This window comes from Lissotriton vulgaris, chromosome 9, assembly GCF_964263255.1.
Source record: "Lissotriton vulgaris chromosome 9, aLisVul1.2, whole genome shotgun sequence".
NCBI classification, from domain to species: domain Eukaryota; kingdom Metazoa; phylum Chordata; class Amphibia; order Caudata; family Salamandridae; genus Lissotriton; species Lissotriton vulgaris.
In genome coordinates this window covers 434,792,378-434,808,926 of record NC_141697.1, presented here as the reverse complement: position 1 = coordinate 434,808,926, position 16,549 = coordinate 434,792,378, and the positions used below count along the sequence as shown (strand labels likewise).

At 43.1% G+C, this 16,549-nt stretch overlaps 1 protein-coding gene across 3 annotated transcripts in view; it reads left to right on the top strand.

Annotated features, from left to right (window-relative positions):
• The window catches only part of PPP1R13B (protein phosphatase 1 regulatory subunit 13B), a 427,185-nt gene that overhangs the window by 190,303 nt on the left and 220,333 nt on the right, over nt 1-16,549 (top strand). Inside the window, exon 1 of one of the 3 annotated variants that reach the window (XM_086937880.1) lies at nt 1,981-2,094. The exons of the other annotated variants lie outside the window; for them this stretch is intronic. Coding sequence (XP_086794006.1) covers nt 1,990-2,094 — 105 coding nt within the window. The 5' untranslated portion in view covers nt 1,981-1,989. Of the gene's footprint in view, nt 1-1,980; nt 2,095-16,549 lie in introns of those variants that run through there. 3 annotated transcript variants of the gene reach the window in all.

Here is a 16,549-nt window from a genome sequence, read left to right as displayed (position 1 = left end):
GAATGGAGTGCTGATGAATTGTCTAAGTGGAATCGTCCAGTTCTTGCCAGTGTATGGTAAGGCGACCTGCAAATATGTGGTTAGCAGGCAGAATATAACCTTTAATGGTGTGCATGACAAAAATGTAGTTGCCTTCTGTGAGGTGGTAATGATTGACAATAATTCAGGTTGGAGAAGTAGTATAGTTGATCTCCAGTACCAGACACCCCTTTGCCTGGCCTTCTCTTCATGATCAAAGTGGATGAAGGTGTACTCTCGATTCGTAGAGAAAAATCCATTCTAGATTGTGAGGTGTTTCCCTCAAGTAGGAGAAACATTTTTGTAAGCCTCTGCTCTTACTTGCTCTTTCCTGTCCATCTTAGTTTGCCCACTGATTTGCAGTTGTGCAGCAGATACTAAAAGGAAGACCGTGCCCCCTTCTGGATGGGTTTAGGGTTTGATCAAGTTGAATCTGAATGAGATTTTTTATAAGCGTTCTTCTTTAACAGTTGTTGACTATGAAAGGGTATGTGGCTTGGGACAGTGGGTATTAGGCAGACATGATTGTAATGAAGAAGTTCAACTTTAGGTGACGGATTAAGCGATTTACTGTCTTCAACGTCCTTGGAAAAGAGATCATCCGATAGTCTGAGGAATTAATCTTTCCACGTAGAAAATGTTTACGCAGTTTTAAAATGAGATACATTGGGGTTGTGTATGTTAAGATGCATCTTTTTTTAATCCACTGCATATGCTCTAGTTGAGGAAATGTGTTTCTGAAAGAGCTAGTGTTCGAAGATTTAGCAGTATTCTTTGGAAGGGAAAGAGGAACTACATGTGAGCAAGAGCTAGCTTTATCCTAGAGCAATGTACATTCATGTAATGAATATATCAGCATAGATTAGCGGAGTGTGTTTTGAAAGAGAAATAGAATGGTGAATTTCGGGGGAAGGATTAATATTAATAGGAGCAACATTAGTGGCTGATTGGGGTGGAGGAAGTGACGGTATTTGGAGGTTAGTCCAAATTCTGGAATCAGGATGGGTCTACCTTTAAAGACACTAAGGGACTGTTTCTAGACTGTAAAGAGTATGGACACTTGATAAAAGATGAAAGGGCTGGGGGAGGAGCAAGGGGAACCGGGTTTCAGGATTAGAGGGTAAAGAGGAGCTTTTCATGAACGCACCCGGCACAAGAAACTACTCAAAATGCAATAAAAAATTTACATTTCTTTTCTATAGCCTTCAATGCACTGCTTATGATGTTCCACTTTTATTTAGTCTTCCTAGAAAGAAGCCTGCACTTTCCCATGCAATCTGCATAGATTTAAATATGGATGTTAATGTATGTCAACATTATTTTTAAATGACATCTTTGGATATTTATGTTGATGACCGTTTTCCTGAAAAACAAATACAGGTAAGAAAAAGTACTGGGTTAAAATAAAAAAAAAAAGTGTCCTCTAATAGACTGTAGATTTATCTTTTAGAAACGAAACAGTTCTCCTCTTTATTAGATCCATTTTTTTTGTATTTACAATTTTGTAGTCGACGATAAATTACGTAGTCTGCTACGCGTGCTTGGCACGCCATCTAGAAACGCACAGGGCATCAAGCTGATTAGAGCTGACAGTCGGCTTGATCGCGCCGTGATTAGGTCTCTCTTGACTGCTGGCAAAATCCACTAGCCTCGTCTGTCCCCGTTATAGCTGACGGATGCAGACGGACAGCTTTCGATATTCAGCGGGCCCGGTTACCCGCTGCCCCTGCGCCCTAAAATTCGAGCCCGGCACTCTGGGGCGGCACAGGGCCGCGGCGCAGCCCCTGCTAGGTGCCCACTGGCGACCCAGGACGTGCAGTCACCAGCTCGGAATGGGATGCGTCATCCGCGCAGCATGCGCCTGTAATCTCCTGTGGCTACATTTTGTTGACCTGGTTTGCTGACTGGAGGCTGAGGGGTGGGGGCCGTTGACACTATCGTCGCGCGCCGAGAGCAGCGGCCGCCAGAAAGATGGAGTTGAGACACGTCGAAGCAGTGCAGCAGGTGACCGCTGGCGGAGAGTGCTGCAGAGTAAAGATTTCGACTTGTTCGATTACGTGGGAAAAGAGCCAAAAGGTATTGACTCGCAGCTTTACGTCGCCTTTTAAATATGTTGATATATGTTGCTCCTTTTGTCATAAAACATGAGCACAGCCAGGATTTTGGAATTGAAACTCATGACGGGCATGCTCCTTAGAATATATTATTAGCACCTAAAGCGCTTGTTGCTTAATTATGATTTTGAATGGATTCGTGTTAACCGGAAAAAGATTCCAACACACAGAATCATGAACTGCTTACTGGGTGAAGATAATTTCTTGATTACCAAGTGTGTACTGAAACTACAACGTTTAGTTTCATTTTCCTTTGTGGTCAGATTTAATGTAAGATGTACGTTTTTTAACGTGAAAACATATTTTTGCAACAAGATTTTTCACGCTGTGTTACGGTTTGTAAGTCCCTTAGTTTATTTTCAGTGATCTACTTTTGCTTTGGAAGGAGTTGAAACCTATTTATTTTTCAAGTAGCACCATTGACCGCTTTATTCAAACATACAACTGTTTTTGGCATGTGTCCCTGTTTGATATGTAGTGTGTAGGCTGACACAATTCTTGTCGTTTGTGACAAGATTTGAAAACTGAGTGAACTAGGGGAGGTACTGGAGAGTGGAAAACACTCGGAAGTCCCTGGATTGGATTATTTGTATTTATTTTTGTATTTATATTTATTAAGCGCAACATTAATCTCAAGGGACATCACAGCGCTAAATAAGAGTTATCCTGATATAAAAATGACGATTATCTGGACAATTTAAAGGAGTGGGACTCCAGCCAAGATGACACTGGGTATCTTTGGCTATGTTTTTGGGAACAGCCATGTTTTCAGTTTCTTACTGAAGGACAAATATTCGTCCGTTAGGCGAAGGTCTAAGGGTAGTTTGTTACAGTGAACGGCCGCCAGATTAGAGAAGGATCAAATGGATTGATAGTGGTTTAATATAGGTCTGGTTGGCGCCACTTAGAAGGTGTCACAATATTTTTTCTAATAAACTATACGACGGTGCTAAAAGGTGGAAGGAACCACTTCTATCCCCCAAAAAAACGGCTACTGCCTTCAAACTGCAATACTCCTTAGCACACGTAAATTACAATATTGCTGTATATGCCAGTGTTTCCACCAATTGTCACAATATAGTAAAGATGAGTTCTTGTTCTTGTAATTCAGTTTCAAATTTATTCCCGTTCACTGTAACTCTCATACAGCCAACACGTGTTTCGTCGTAAATGGGAAAGTAACCCATGACTTTTTCAAGGCTGTACAGTTTGAAAAAAGAGAAAAAAAAACATATCGCCATATGTATATGTACTGCTATTCGGTAATGGAAAACAGAAAACATAACACATCATTACTTCCTATGTTAAAGAAGTTGCCCACACCGTGATTCGATACGATATTATGGAAACCAATAGGAACGGCAGTGAACAATTATAAGTTTCAACAAAGTGGCTCATAATCTATACTACTATTATAAAGGAAGAACTTTGAACCTTTGAGACGGGTAAACTCGGGAACCACAGCGCCAATCCAAACATCCGATACATCGTTATAATTGACAGGGTCTGTAGATGGACATAGGCTATATAAAATAAAAAAATATACGTTATTTCAAATATTTACCTAAAAAAAAGTAGTCCCTTGGAAGTACGCCAGCCGGCCGCGACGTGCGTGCTGACATCAGGAGCCAGGGGGGAGCGGCGTACGCGAGGAGGAGCGGCGGACATGAGGGCGGGAAGGAGTGGTGGACAGGCGGCGAGGAGCGGCAGACAGGCGGCGAGGAGCGGTGAGCGTAGGTGAAATACAGGTGGGGAGGAGCGGTTAGCGTAGGTGAAATACAGGTGGGGAGGAGCGGTGAGCGTAGGTGAAATACAGGCGGGGAGGAGCGGTGAGCGTAGGTGAAATACAGGCGGCGAGTAGCGGTGAGCGTAGATGAAATACAGGCGGGGAGGAGCGGTGAGCGTAGGTGAAATACAGGTGGGGAGGAGCGGTGACCGTAGGTGAAATACAGGCGGGGAGGAGCGGTGAGCGTAGGTGAAATACAGGCGGGGAGGAGCGGTGAGCATTAAATGAAGCAAAAGAGGTAGCAAACGGCAAAAGTGAGTGCATTACAAAAGTGAGAATCGTGAGCCAACAACATACAAGAGGTAACCTAGTGGCAACAAAAATACACCTACGAGCATATTTATAGCACTTTCCAACGTCCGCTCTCTCGGCAAACATCGACAGGATATAGCAGACCTGATAGACGATAGGAAATTAGATATATTGTTCATGACCGAGACATGGATGGACAATACATCTGACCCAGATCTAGTCATCGTAGTCCCAAGAGGTTTTACGATCTATAGACACGATAGACAGCGTAAAAAAGGGGGCGGACTAGCGATCATCGCCCGTGATTCACTTAACGTTAGGACCACTGCTATCCCTTCATCCTCTTGCAAAGCCCTGCAATTCGCCATTAAGCTATCCCCTTCTAACAACTTTAGAGGGATTCTTGTATATAGACCACCTGGACCACGGTCAGACTTCCTCACTGACCTAAGCTCAATCCTGGAATCTCTGGCATTGGAAGATTCTCTAACAGTTTTGGGCGATTTTAACTTCCACTTAGACAAAGTAGAGGACAGGGATACCTTATCCCTTCTCTCGGACATGAAGACACTTGGTCTTCCCCTTCTGGTTAACTCCTCTACCCATGACGGCGGCCACACCCTGGATGGCATTTTCTCCAATCTGGAGGATCTTCATATAAATCAAATCCTCCCTCTCACTTAGTCGGATCATTAAGCCATCCTGGGTTCAATCACCATCTACGAAACACCTACCCCTAAAGTACTCATCACTTCCCGTCAACCGTTCAAAGCCTGGAATGACATAGACAGCTCTAGCCTGAAAATGCTACTTGATAATTCCAACCCCATTTTTTCTGCCGATCCCCAACACCGCCACCAAGCAATTCCACGACTGGCTGGGCACTGCCGCGAATTCACTGGTACTCATCAAACAGGTGACCAGAAATAGACTCGCCCCCTCTGCACCTTGGTTCACTGAAGAACTGAGAACCCAGAAACAACTTTGCCTGAACAAGGAGAGGCATTGGCGGAAGTCCTATAGCGAAGATAACAAAATCCGCTATAAGGAGACGTTGGTCAAATACAAAACCATGATCAGTGAGGCCAAGAAGAAGTACTTTAGTGAACGGATAGAGCTAGCCAAAAACTCCTCTAAAGAACTTTACGATACCACCAAGCAGCTAGCAGGTTACTCCCCTGATCTGAACCCACCCCCCTCTCAATCTCTCCGTGATGCCCTAGCTACCTTCTTCTTTACGAAGGTCAATGAGATCTTCTCGGCTTTCTCGAATAATACCAATACCCCCTCTAGTACACACACTCCGACTCACTCTGCACCTAAGTTCACTCATTTCAAAGACATTACCAACGCTCAAACTGCGGAAATCATCACCACGATTAAAACAGGTTCTGCACTTGACCCTTGCCCTTTTAAAATTCTTCCACCAATCATTGACGTTCTTATACCCGCCATCACTCAAATCTGCAATACCATGTTTAGATCAGGAATCTATCCAGACGCCCTCAAAAAAACCCTCCTTAAACCTTTATTAAAAAAGCCACATCTCGATAAGGATGAACTGAAAAACTACCGGCCAATAGCAAGCCTCCCATTCCTGGCAAAAGTCGCCGAAAAAGCAATGAATCTGCAATTATCTGCTTTCATAGAGGAACACCATCTACTCGATAATACTCAATTTGGGTTCCGCCGGTTCCACGGTACCGAGACCGCGCTGATCAAAGCTGCAGATGATATTAGATCCATCCGAGATCATGGTGGAACAGCAGTACTAATACTGCTAGACTTATCCGCTGCTTTCGACACGGTCGATCACTCGATTTTTGTCGACCGTGTCGAAAACATGGGCATTCCACATACAGCTAAAGAACTTCTGGCATCCTTTCTGTCTGAAAGAACTCAGGCTGTTACTCTGGGATCTTTCCAATCGTCCAACCTGTCTCTGCCATGCGGGGTTCCACAAGGCTCATCCCTAAGTCCGACACTCTTTAATATCTATGTGTCTGACCTAGCTAACATCATTTGAGCACACAGGATGAGCCTTACTTCCCATGCGGATGACACGCAGTTGGTCCTGGCCATCAAAAACAACGGCGATAGGGTGGCAGAGAGCTTTAAAGAAGGTATGTTGGCAATTGGGGACTGGATGGCCTCCAACTGTTTAAAACTTAATTCAAAAAAGACGGAAGTCGTCATATTCGGACAACTCACCCCAGCGCATGGTGGCCCACGGCCTTCGGAACTCCGCCTAAACCCGCAATCAAGGTGAGGAACTTGGGAGTGGTCTTTGATGACCATCTCAACTTTGTCTCGCATGCCAACCAAATCGCATCCTCAGCCTTCCATAAACTACGTCTAATAAAGAAAATCATCCCCTTCCTCCCTGAAACCGCCGGGAAAACCTTGGTGACCTCTCTAGTGCTGTCCACTCTGGACTATTGTAACGCTCTCTTTGCAAATGCTCAGGTAAGGGTCATCCAAAAAATGCAAACCGTCCAAAACTCAGCAGCAAGACTTTTGGCCAGAATTCCTAAATATAAGTCCGCGACCGACACCATCAGAAACTTACACTGGCTTCCCGTCAGAAGCAGGATCAAGTTTAAAACTCTCTGCATTGTATACAAGTCTCTGCATAATCAAGGACCCTCCTTTCTCAAAGAACAACTGATTCCCTACCGTCCATCTAGATCTCTTCGTTCCTCCACTCTAAATGACCTAGTGGTTCCCCGCACCAAAACTGTTTCCTGGGGTAATCGGAGGTTCTTGGTCTCGGCTCCGATACTATGGAACACCTTACCCCAGTCAATAAAAACCAGCCCCTCACTTTGGTCCTTCCGCAAACAGCTAAAGACTTGGCTGTTCAACCAGTAACATCAGATCATACTCTTGCAGTAGGAGAATTATTCGCAGATATCTTAGCGCCGAGACGCCCACGGGCATTTGTTCGCGCTTAATCAAATGTTATAAAATAAATAAAAATAAATAAACAAACGGTGCATTACATGAGGAAAAAGTGGTGGGGAGGAGCGGTGAGCGTAGATGAAATACAGGCGGGGAGGAGCGGTGAGCATTAAATGAAGCAAAAGAGGTAGCGAACCGTGCATTACAAAAGTGAGTGCATTACAAAAGTGAGAATCATGAGCCAACAAAATGCAAGAGCTAGCAAACGGTGCATTACATGAGGAAAAAGTGACGTATGCAGGTTACAAAAGCGTACAAACGAAACAGAGGTATAATACTGCAATAAATGAAGGAAGGCTCCGGGGGACCCACGGACATTACAAAAGTGAGTGCATTACAAAAGTGAGAATCGTGAGCCAACAAAATACAAGAGCTAGCAAACGGTGCATTACATAAGGAAAAAGTGACGTGTGCAGCCTGATTGCTCCCGGACAAGGTCGGGATGGGCTGCTAGTATAGTATAAATATAACACAGAATGTACCTCTGTTAACTTCAGAAGGTCTATGAACCTGTTATGAGATGGAGAGACCAAGTGCCGCTTATTAGTCCTATTTGGATGTGAAGTAGTAGTGAATTCTAAGAAAATTCCAACTAATATTTGACACCATACACCAAAACAGAGATAAGGGGTGGTGATTCGCTAGATTTGAAAAGAAGTTCGTGCGTGGATAAAGTTATTGTAAGTGTTCAAGATTCGTGAAATCCCTATTTCCAGATCTGTTTTCTCATTACTGTAAGGGATAATAATGGAAAGTGTACATAAGCAACTCTTATTGTCATCATTTAAATTCAGTTAGTGAGTGATATATCTAAATCACTTCCGTATAATGCGGTGATAATTCCAACCCGCATATGGGCTCTACGGGGGTCATCCGTTGTATTTACTCCTCGTAAATGATTTGCCTAATTATGGCTCCAATGTCGTCAAGGTGGCTGTAAGGATATCATTATCAATATTTTAATATCTCGAAATAAATTCAAAGGGTCTTACAGTGTGCACAGAGACATATCGATTGTTCGAGTCGCGGTGATATAGATGTGCTATTTACCCTTGGAATGAATCCGTACAATTACATCCTGTTTGGTCTTTAACGTAACCAATTATGAAGACTAGAATAGTCTCTAGGTATGTCCCAGAGCAATCTACCTTATTTATTTTATTTTAGTTATAAATTACCGTGCTCATATGTCACAATGTTCTTTATTTAAATAGAACATTACGCGTCGTTTAAGTATAGAGCCCCAAGTTCTGAGTCTTTGATCGCATGGTTTAAGTTCAGAAATACTTGTTCGCGTTTAAATTAAATAGTTAGCGTTTCTACTATGCCTAGGATAGAGTGCCCTTCTAAGTCCTTAATTGCCTACCTTTCGCCAGTCCAAGTATTCTTTAGGAGTCCCCCGTTCATTTGCAGCGTGTCCGCTCGAGTACAAGTCTGTCTGCACGCCGCGTTGTTAAATCTTAATACTTCCGTGTTTTTGCTCATCATTGATTGGGTGGGAGAACATGTGACCTGAGTCAACAAGAGTGATAAGTTTGCGGTCTGAGTGGCGGCCATCTTAATGTGTAATAAACACATCAGATAAAAATATATAGTCTGGCCGAATCGAGTGTATAACCATTAATTTATAATAAAGTCTAATTATATCAGTCTAAACTTAATATAGGTACGATATTATATATTTATTTCGCAAATTACATATTAAGATTTGTTCACTATCCCTTATGAAAAACATGTTGATACATGAGTTATATTGAAAAATGGATTATATTTGATTCTAATAATCCTTGATTCGACATGATTTTGGTTCGGAAACAGCCCGCTATTTCTCTGTTTCTGCTCCCGCCTCGTGAACAGTGTCCCACAGTATCTCATAATCTGTAGTTAAAGCGGCGGGCAATTTAAAATGTCTTATTTATAGAATTGGTATCCTAATAGCTTAATTCGCAACTTTCTAAGTTTAGTATCTATTCACTATTATTTATCAAATTAAAGTGTAACTAGCAAATATTAGGTATACGAATATTAAACCATGGGTCCATTTCTGCCCGGGAATATTACTTTTGTTAAGGGAAAATAGTGTGTCCAAAAGCACATCTCTAGCTCTAGTGAATATTGGTGAATTAATCTATTCTCTTGTTCAGCGGCCAGATCTGTAATTCGAGTTTTGTGAGAGAATTTACTTTTCAAATCAACATTCCTTCTCTGACTTTCATACCTTCCCTTCTGACTCTCCCCCTCTATCAGCTTTTCTTGTTGGGAAGTGCTGTGAAAAGAAAATGTAAACTTCACAAATAATCTCTCTTGGTCCGGTGTACTTTGTTGTTGAACATATTAATAATGGAGAGGATTAAGTTCAGACAAATGAAGTTATTGTTTGGGGTACAGTATAAGAGAATATAGTCATAAAGTTTTTATTTTAAAGGAAAACGTTTAAAAAAAGCGATAAGCTAATTTTGTTTGCCTGTGAACAGCAAGAAGCAAAAGACAGTATAGAAACACAGATGAGATAGTAAAGCAGCAAAAGAGGAGCCAATTTGCTTAACTTGGTTAAGATGTAAAGAAATCAATTAAATTCTGCCTTGAATGTATGTTTTTGTCTTCTTTGTGGAATAAAACAGGTGCACCAAAACTGCATTTGTAATTGGAGTATGGTACTTAGCTTATTTTTCTAAAAACTGGAAATTATTCATTTAGTGTTCGACTTTTGTATATAAATGCATCTTCATTATATGATACATATCAGAAAGGTGCGTTCTGGATCAGGACTACTAATATCGTTGTCAGCGGAGGCCAACACGAATAGGTACCACCTGTGTTGTTTTTACTCAATTATGCGTACCTGGACTCTTTTTTTTTCACTGGAATGCTATTTTGCAGAACACTTGTGTGTACTTGTTTTGTTAACTCAAGCTACAGGGTTTCTGTTAGACCCAGCGGGTTACTGGCTGGCTGGGACGCATTTAAGCCAGACAGAATCCACTGTCCTAGATAGGATGTGTATGATACACATGTCCGATAACCTGTGCTCACCCTTGGGTAACTTGGCACAGAGAAGTCCGGCCTATCCTCAGGGTCAAAGTGTAAAAGTATTGGCAGAACCTCCACCCTCGCAACACACTGTGTATGCCACAAAATGACTCCACATTTCATGTATAAAAAACTTGTCTTTGTATTACACACACATTGAAACCAAAACGATATGCCCATTGGATACATACTTGACAGTTATATGCAATTGTCAAACTTTTCCATTAGCAGCAGAACTGCATGAACATGTATGTACTAGTCATAGGTACTCACTTGCCCTCTATCACCTCAGCCTTATGAGCAACATAAAGCCACGTGCATACTTCCCCTGAGTCTTCACAATTCAAGCAATCCCTCCAGAATCAAAAGTAACAGAAACATATATACAGGCTGTTCAGAAGTATTCCACTTTCCCGCCAACACATTTGCATAAAACACGACATTCCCATTATCACCTTCCCCGTACAGTTGTAATGTTCGATAAATTACAGGTTTTGACTACGCCTCATGATAGAGCCCCTCAAATTACACCAACCAATGATACTCTTTTCACCCGCTGGTGACACATTGATTAGATTGTTGGGACCACCCGAAGCAGAAGGAAACAGTTTCGGGGTCTCGTCCACCCAGATTTTAGGTCCTCTGGCACCCAGCACACCTTTTCAAGTGAATCATCACTATTCCCACCCCCCATAGGTAAAAGACTGTGACACCAGAAGCTGGGGGGCTTCCAATTTGGAGAAATGTTTCCCCTTTGGCAGAGGTGCGAGCTGTAGTTGCGCCAGCCAGCCGGGGGTGCACACAAGGCACAACAAGACCTCTCGGGTCCAGTCACTGTAGTCTCAACAACTGAGTACCTTGTGGCGTAGGTCCGGGAAGAGGAAGCCAGTGATCTCAGACTGAGACTGCGATGTCAGGCATGTTGTCCTCCTGATCTAGAGGTTGGAGATATTCTATGCTTGCTGCTCGGATTCTGCAGACTCAGCAACTTTCCCCAACACCCCTCTGACACCACACGCTATGGAGTGTGAGCTCGCACAGGTTTCCGGTTGTAAGCTGTGGTTCCTTAGACTCAGCAAACTTCCGCCGCATTCCTCGAACTCTTCACGCTATGGCACCCCTAGGTAGGCCGCTGATCAACACCCTGCTCGGTCCTTACGATATCATGGAAACGGGGAGATCCTTTCTGTCCCTGGGATCTCGTGGACAGGAGGCCAGCCAACCGGATCTTGGACAGGGCTTAGGGACCCGGGCCGCGATAGTTGCCAATTACCTGCTGGCCAGCAACATCCATGTAAAATCCACCAAGTGATAGTCCCCTTCCTAGAGCACGACAAGCCCCAGGACACCACAAGTCTGTGGATAATCCATTTGCAGTCCCTCTTGCCCCAATAGTTCCTCTTGTCGATGTCCCAGAGTCGAACCAGCGTAGTATGGTTCCAATCCCCAAAAGCGTCTCTAACTCCTGAGGACAGAGCCCCAGTAGTTATACCCACAATATCCTTTGAAGATGCGATTAGTTCTAAAGGCCACCTTTGAAATGCACTGGCCCTCTCTAAATGTTGTCCTGTCTGTCATCCTGCCCAGGGAGGCTTGATCAATATCGTTAGTGGGGCCCAAGACCCTATCCCTTGGATTGCAGGTCCCATTTCCCCCCCCGCCTTATCCGTCCCAGGAAGCCCCCTTAGAGTCGGAGGTCTGCAGTTTCCCTTGAGCCCCTAGTTTGTGGCTGTCTTATCAGAAATGCACCAATGTAGCTGACCCACAGCTCCCAGATGTAGATTGGAGACAGACTGACAAGCACAGAAATGCCCAGTTTCCTAGTAGGATTTCCATATTCGTAATGTCAAATCCACTCGCACCACCGGAGAGGGTCTGCCCTTACTAACTCACCAATATGAAACACTGTACTGCCACTCTTCTGCACGTAGGAAATACAGCTCAATAGCCTTTCCTCAGATCCCTCTTGTCAATGCAAGGCGAGACACAGGCCCTACCCTACCGAACACACCACCTGGTGCCATTCACTTCCAGTGCATCTAGTGCACACATGCACATGCCCTACCTCTTCCAAAACACTGCACTCTGCCCCCAGGAAGTACTTCAATGTAGCGAGAGACATGCATAACCTTGGGGAGTAGCTTTTTAAATGCCAAGTCGAGTAATAGTAACCTGCGCACACAGGCCCTGCCATGGCAAACCTGTGGCACATTTGAAGTGTCACCTTCATGGGTGGCACAATTAGTACTGCAGACCCACGGAGGAACATTTGAGTTTCATGACCTAGGTATTTGTCTTACCCCTAGACAAGGGACTTGCAGTTAACTCAAATCAGCCAGTTATGTATACACCAATCACCAGTATGTATATGACAAGCACTGTGCTTTGGCACTGAATGGCAGAGTCAAAAATGCTCTCAAAGTCCTAACGCTAACCCATAGATCAGCGGAAAACCGGGAGGGACAAAAGTAAAAAGTCAAGGGGAAGCACACTAGAAAGGGCCATTTCCAACAGTTTCCAGTACACAAGCAGTTAATTATTTCAACAAGTATCCCAAAGGTTCTACTTCCGAAATTATGGCTTGTTTCATGATTGTATCTTCTTAATGCGAGTCTCATCTGTAGTCTTATAAAGCCTCACCTCTGTACTCAATCACCCACTGCTTTCCAGTATCTACCCTCGATATTTCAGCTTTGCGATTATTACCTTTCCAAAAGAAGATCACCCTTGAATCCTCATGGTCCAGCTATCTTCCTGGGCCACAATTTCCCTAAAATGCATTGACATCTCATGTTGAAAGCTGGATTTGTTAACTATAATTTCCACTCACAGAGTGAGCAAGCAGCAGGGGCTCTGTGCATGTTTCCCTTTAAACCTTGGTGTTAGTGGATATCTTGGAGTTAGGAGTATTGTGTATGTTTCTTCAAATGTTGATCTCAGAATTCGACTTAAATCAAAATGTTGCACTCCCATCATTCCTCCTGCCAGGTCTTTCTTGAAATGTTGAATTCTTTAGACCCACACAAGATCCATAGTTTGTATACTGACCATATGAAACCGTGCCATACAGTTTGAATTTTACTTGAGCTAAACAGGCAAAGACAGTTTCTAAGCAAATAATTGCCAGCAACTGCACATTGTTGTGGATAAATATTCTTAGTTCAGTATGTTCTTTGGTTCTATCCTCATAGGAGATGAACCTGCCGAAAGGTACCTTATCGGTGAAAAAAACATTACTCCGATTAAATCTTTTTTTCATCAACTAGGTGCTCTTTGACTCTACTAGTTGGACACCTCTCTCTCTATTCCAGTGATGTGTTTCTAAAAATATGATGGGTGTGCAGAAAAGACAACTGTTGGAGCACGATAAGAATGAAAGAATACAGGGTGACCACAGTAAGGGGTTTCAGAGAATGAGTGGTATGATGAAAGAATTAAAGAAACTGACCACTTTAATGATGTTTAGTTGGAAAGCTAACCACAGAAATGAGCAAAGATGAGGCTAGCACTGATCACCATAAGCAAAAGGTGGGTGCCTGAACGCTCTAATAATGGAGACTAGAAGACCATCCACTATTAAAATGAAGAATCGGCGAATGCTGACCTTCTTGTGAGAGTGACAAATGACAGGGGAAGGGGTAACCCTGCTAGCTTTAGTACAATTCATATTTAAGAAAAATGGAGAGGGGAGGAATGAGCATTGTAGTATTATGCTTGAATGTGAGTTGACTACATTAAAGAAGGAGATTAAATGAGGGCTGCATTGAAAATATAGTCAAGAGGAAACCTGGTCCTAATAAAAGGGAAAAGTAGTTGCTATACTAATTAGAAATGGAGGTTGACCCCATTAAGAAAGAAGAGTGAAAAGACTGATTGCAGAAAAGAGTGAAGCAGAAGGCCTGTCACTGTAAAGGAAATGTGATCAATATGTAAAGGGGAAGCTTGGCCACATTAGTAGAGTATGGAAGATGTGGCTATACGTAGTGGTGCTTGCACACTGGAAAGACAATGGCGTCTGACCACATTAGTGAGAAAGAGAACAAACAGACTGCTGAAAGGAATGTGAAACCTCACCACACTAAAGCAAGATCAGAAAATTATACCCACTGGCATGATTGAGAGAAGGAAATGGGGTATCCTTAGTCAGGGTGAAGCACAAGATTAACACTAATGCAGACTAAATGGGGTGGGGAAGGTGGATCATGTTGATGAAGACGAGGGGGAGCTAGCCATGTCAAGTGAAGAGGCCAGATGACCGTTTTGGCAACTATGAAACACCCCGACCCACATACTTTCCTGGTGATTGAGTCTACAACAGTTTCTAAGCTTTTCTGCACAGCAAGACTTCTAGATCTTCCTGCCAAGATTCTCACAACTTATTTGGTGATGTGGGCTCCTTGCATGGCTTCAAGGGCACATTGTGCAGCATTTCCAATGGTTACTTTTTGGAAATGTATAGATTGTTCTCTTTCTGTAATGTGCACCTTTGAGATGCATCTTCATCCTTGTGCACTGCAGAAAACCAGAATTTTTCAGTTTGTGCCCTAGCGGGCAGATACATACCTATACACACCTTCTAATGTCAAGCAAACATCAGTTTCCTGTTTCGTTGCCCCCTACAGTTACTATCCAAATTAGGTCTGCTTAAAATCATTTAAAAGTCCGAACATTATACAGTGGATTAGGATTGCAGGTGATTGGATTTAGACTCTCTAAAATGATCTTTAAAACCATGCACATCACAGCGTAATTATTAACGACATTAAGAACCTATACCATGTTCAGAACTGATAGGTTGTCCTTCTCTTCCAACTTTTTTTGAGCCCCTTCTGAAACCCCTTCTGTTTAATGTACCACCTTGGGTTTCCTTCTGTTGTTAAGCTCTGTTATGTACAGGCCTCATTGTGATATAAGATGAATAACTGGATTCTAAATCTGGTGTTTCACTGCTATGAGGTGCCAGTGATGTGAAAGAAACAAAAGTTGTATTCCACTTCTGCTATGTCATAAGGGGACGTGCTTGCTTCTCTGGTTATCACCCACAATGTACAGAGAAGCTAATGAAACGGTAAAAGGGGGCCTGGCAGTCTACCTTCCTTCTTCCACCACTACAGGATCTCTACACACCTGAGGAAGGCGGGAGCCAACCACCACATTCCCTGTCAGCATTAGGACTCTCTTGACCTTTGCTGATAGTGAAAAGCATGTCGCGTTGAGTAACCGCTCTCATGGTCTCATTTACGACCGGCAGGTAAAATTGGGGGCGGGGTGGCCATTATCTCCAATAAGAAACATCAACTTAGACAACTTCCCTCCTTAGATATTCCTAATGTGGAGAATATTGTTGCCAAACTGGATACTGTCAATGGGACACTCGTGGTGGTTCTACTATACCGCCCTCCCCAAACTATGACCACGTTTCCTGCTATTCTTGCGGAGCAACTGGCCATGCTAGCCACCAATAATTCTAAACTACTCCTGATTGGGGATTTAAATCTTTGGTTTGATAGCATACCATTAGACCCCCAAGCAGCTGAGACGAGGGACCTTTTGAGTGATCTGAATCTTATACAACATATAGATACTCAGACCCACCAAAAGGGCCACAGCCTCGATCAACTTTGGTCACTGAATTTGGCTATTGATGTTATTGATATGAAACCCTGCAGCTGGTCTGACCATTTTATCATTAGTTTCTCATTTTGTGTTGCGAAAGCTCCTCAATTTAAGCTGAAGGCTACCAGTCTGACTCGGAAATGGTCCTCGTTGGACATGTCAGCTTTTTTAAATTTATTAAAGTCTACTCTGCCAGAGCAGAGCTCAGATGTGGAGATTGCCGATTGTAGGCTTCAAGATTGGCTAACCCCGGCCATTAATGTCTGTGTTCCCCTCACTCGCTTTGACAACTCACGCGGCGCGGACGCGCATAAATGGTTCACGCCGGAGTTGAGGAAATTAAAACTTGAAGTGAGGCAGCAAGAGAGAACATGGCGTACCAACTACTGTCCCGAAGCAAGGATTGTATATTGTTCAGTTCGTAAAGCCTACCAAAAGACATTGCACACTCACAAAACTGCTTATTTCTCTTCTAAAATACTTAATGCGACCAACAAGTCGAAAGAAATTTTCAGGATTGTGACTGAGCTGTGCAATGATGAGAGAACTTCTCCCCCGGTTGTCCCCTCACAACTGCTCTGCAACTCATTGAACGACTATTTTAATGATAAAATAGTGTTGATTAAGGATACTCTATCCAAGTTACCAGTCTGTGTCCCGATAGATGATACCTTTTTTAACCCTCTTACTCTGCATTCCTTTCCTTTAATCACTGACCAAATCTTTCAAGATTTGCTCACTAGAGTTAAATCAGGATCTCCTCAGGATGCCT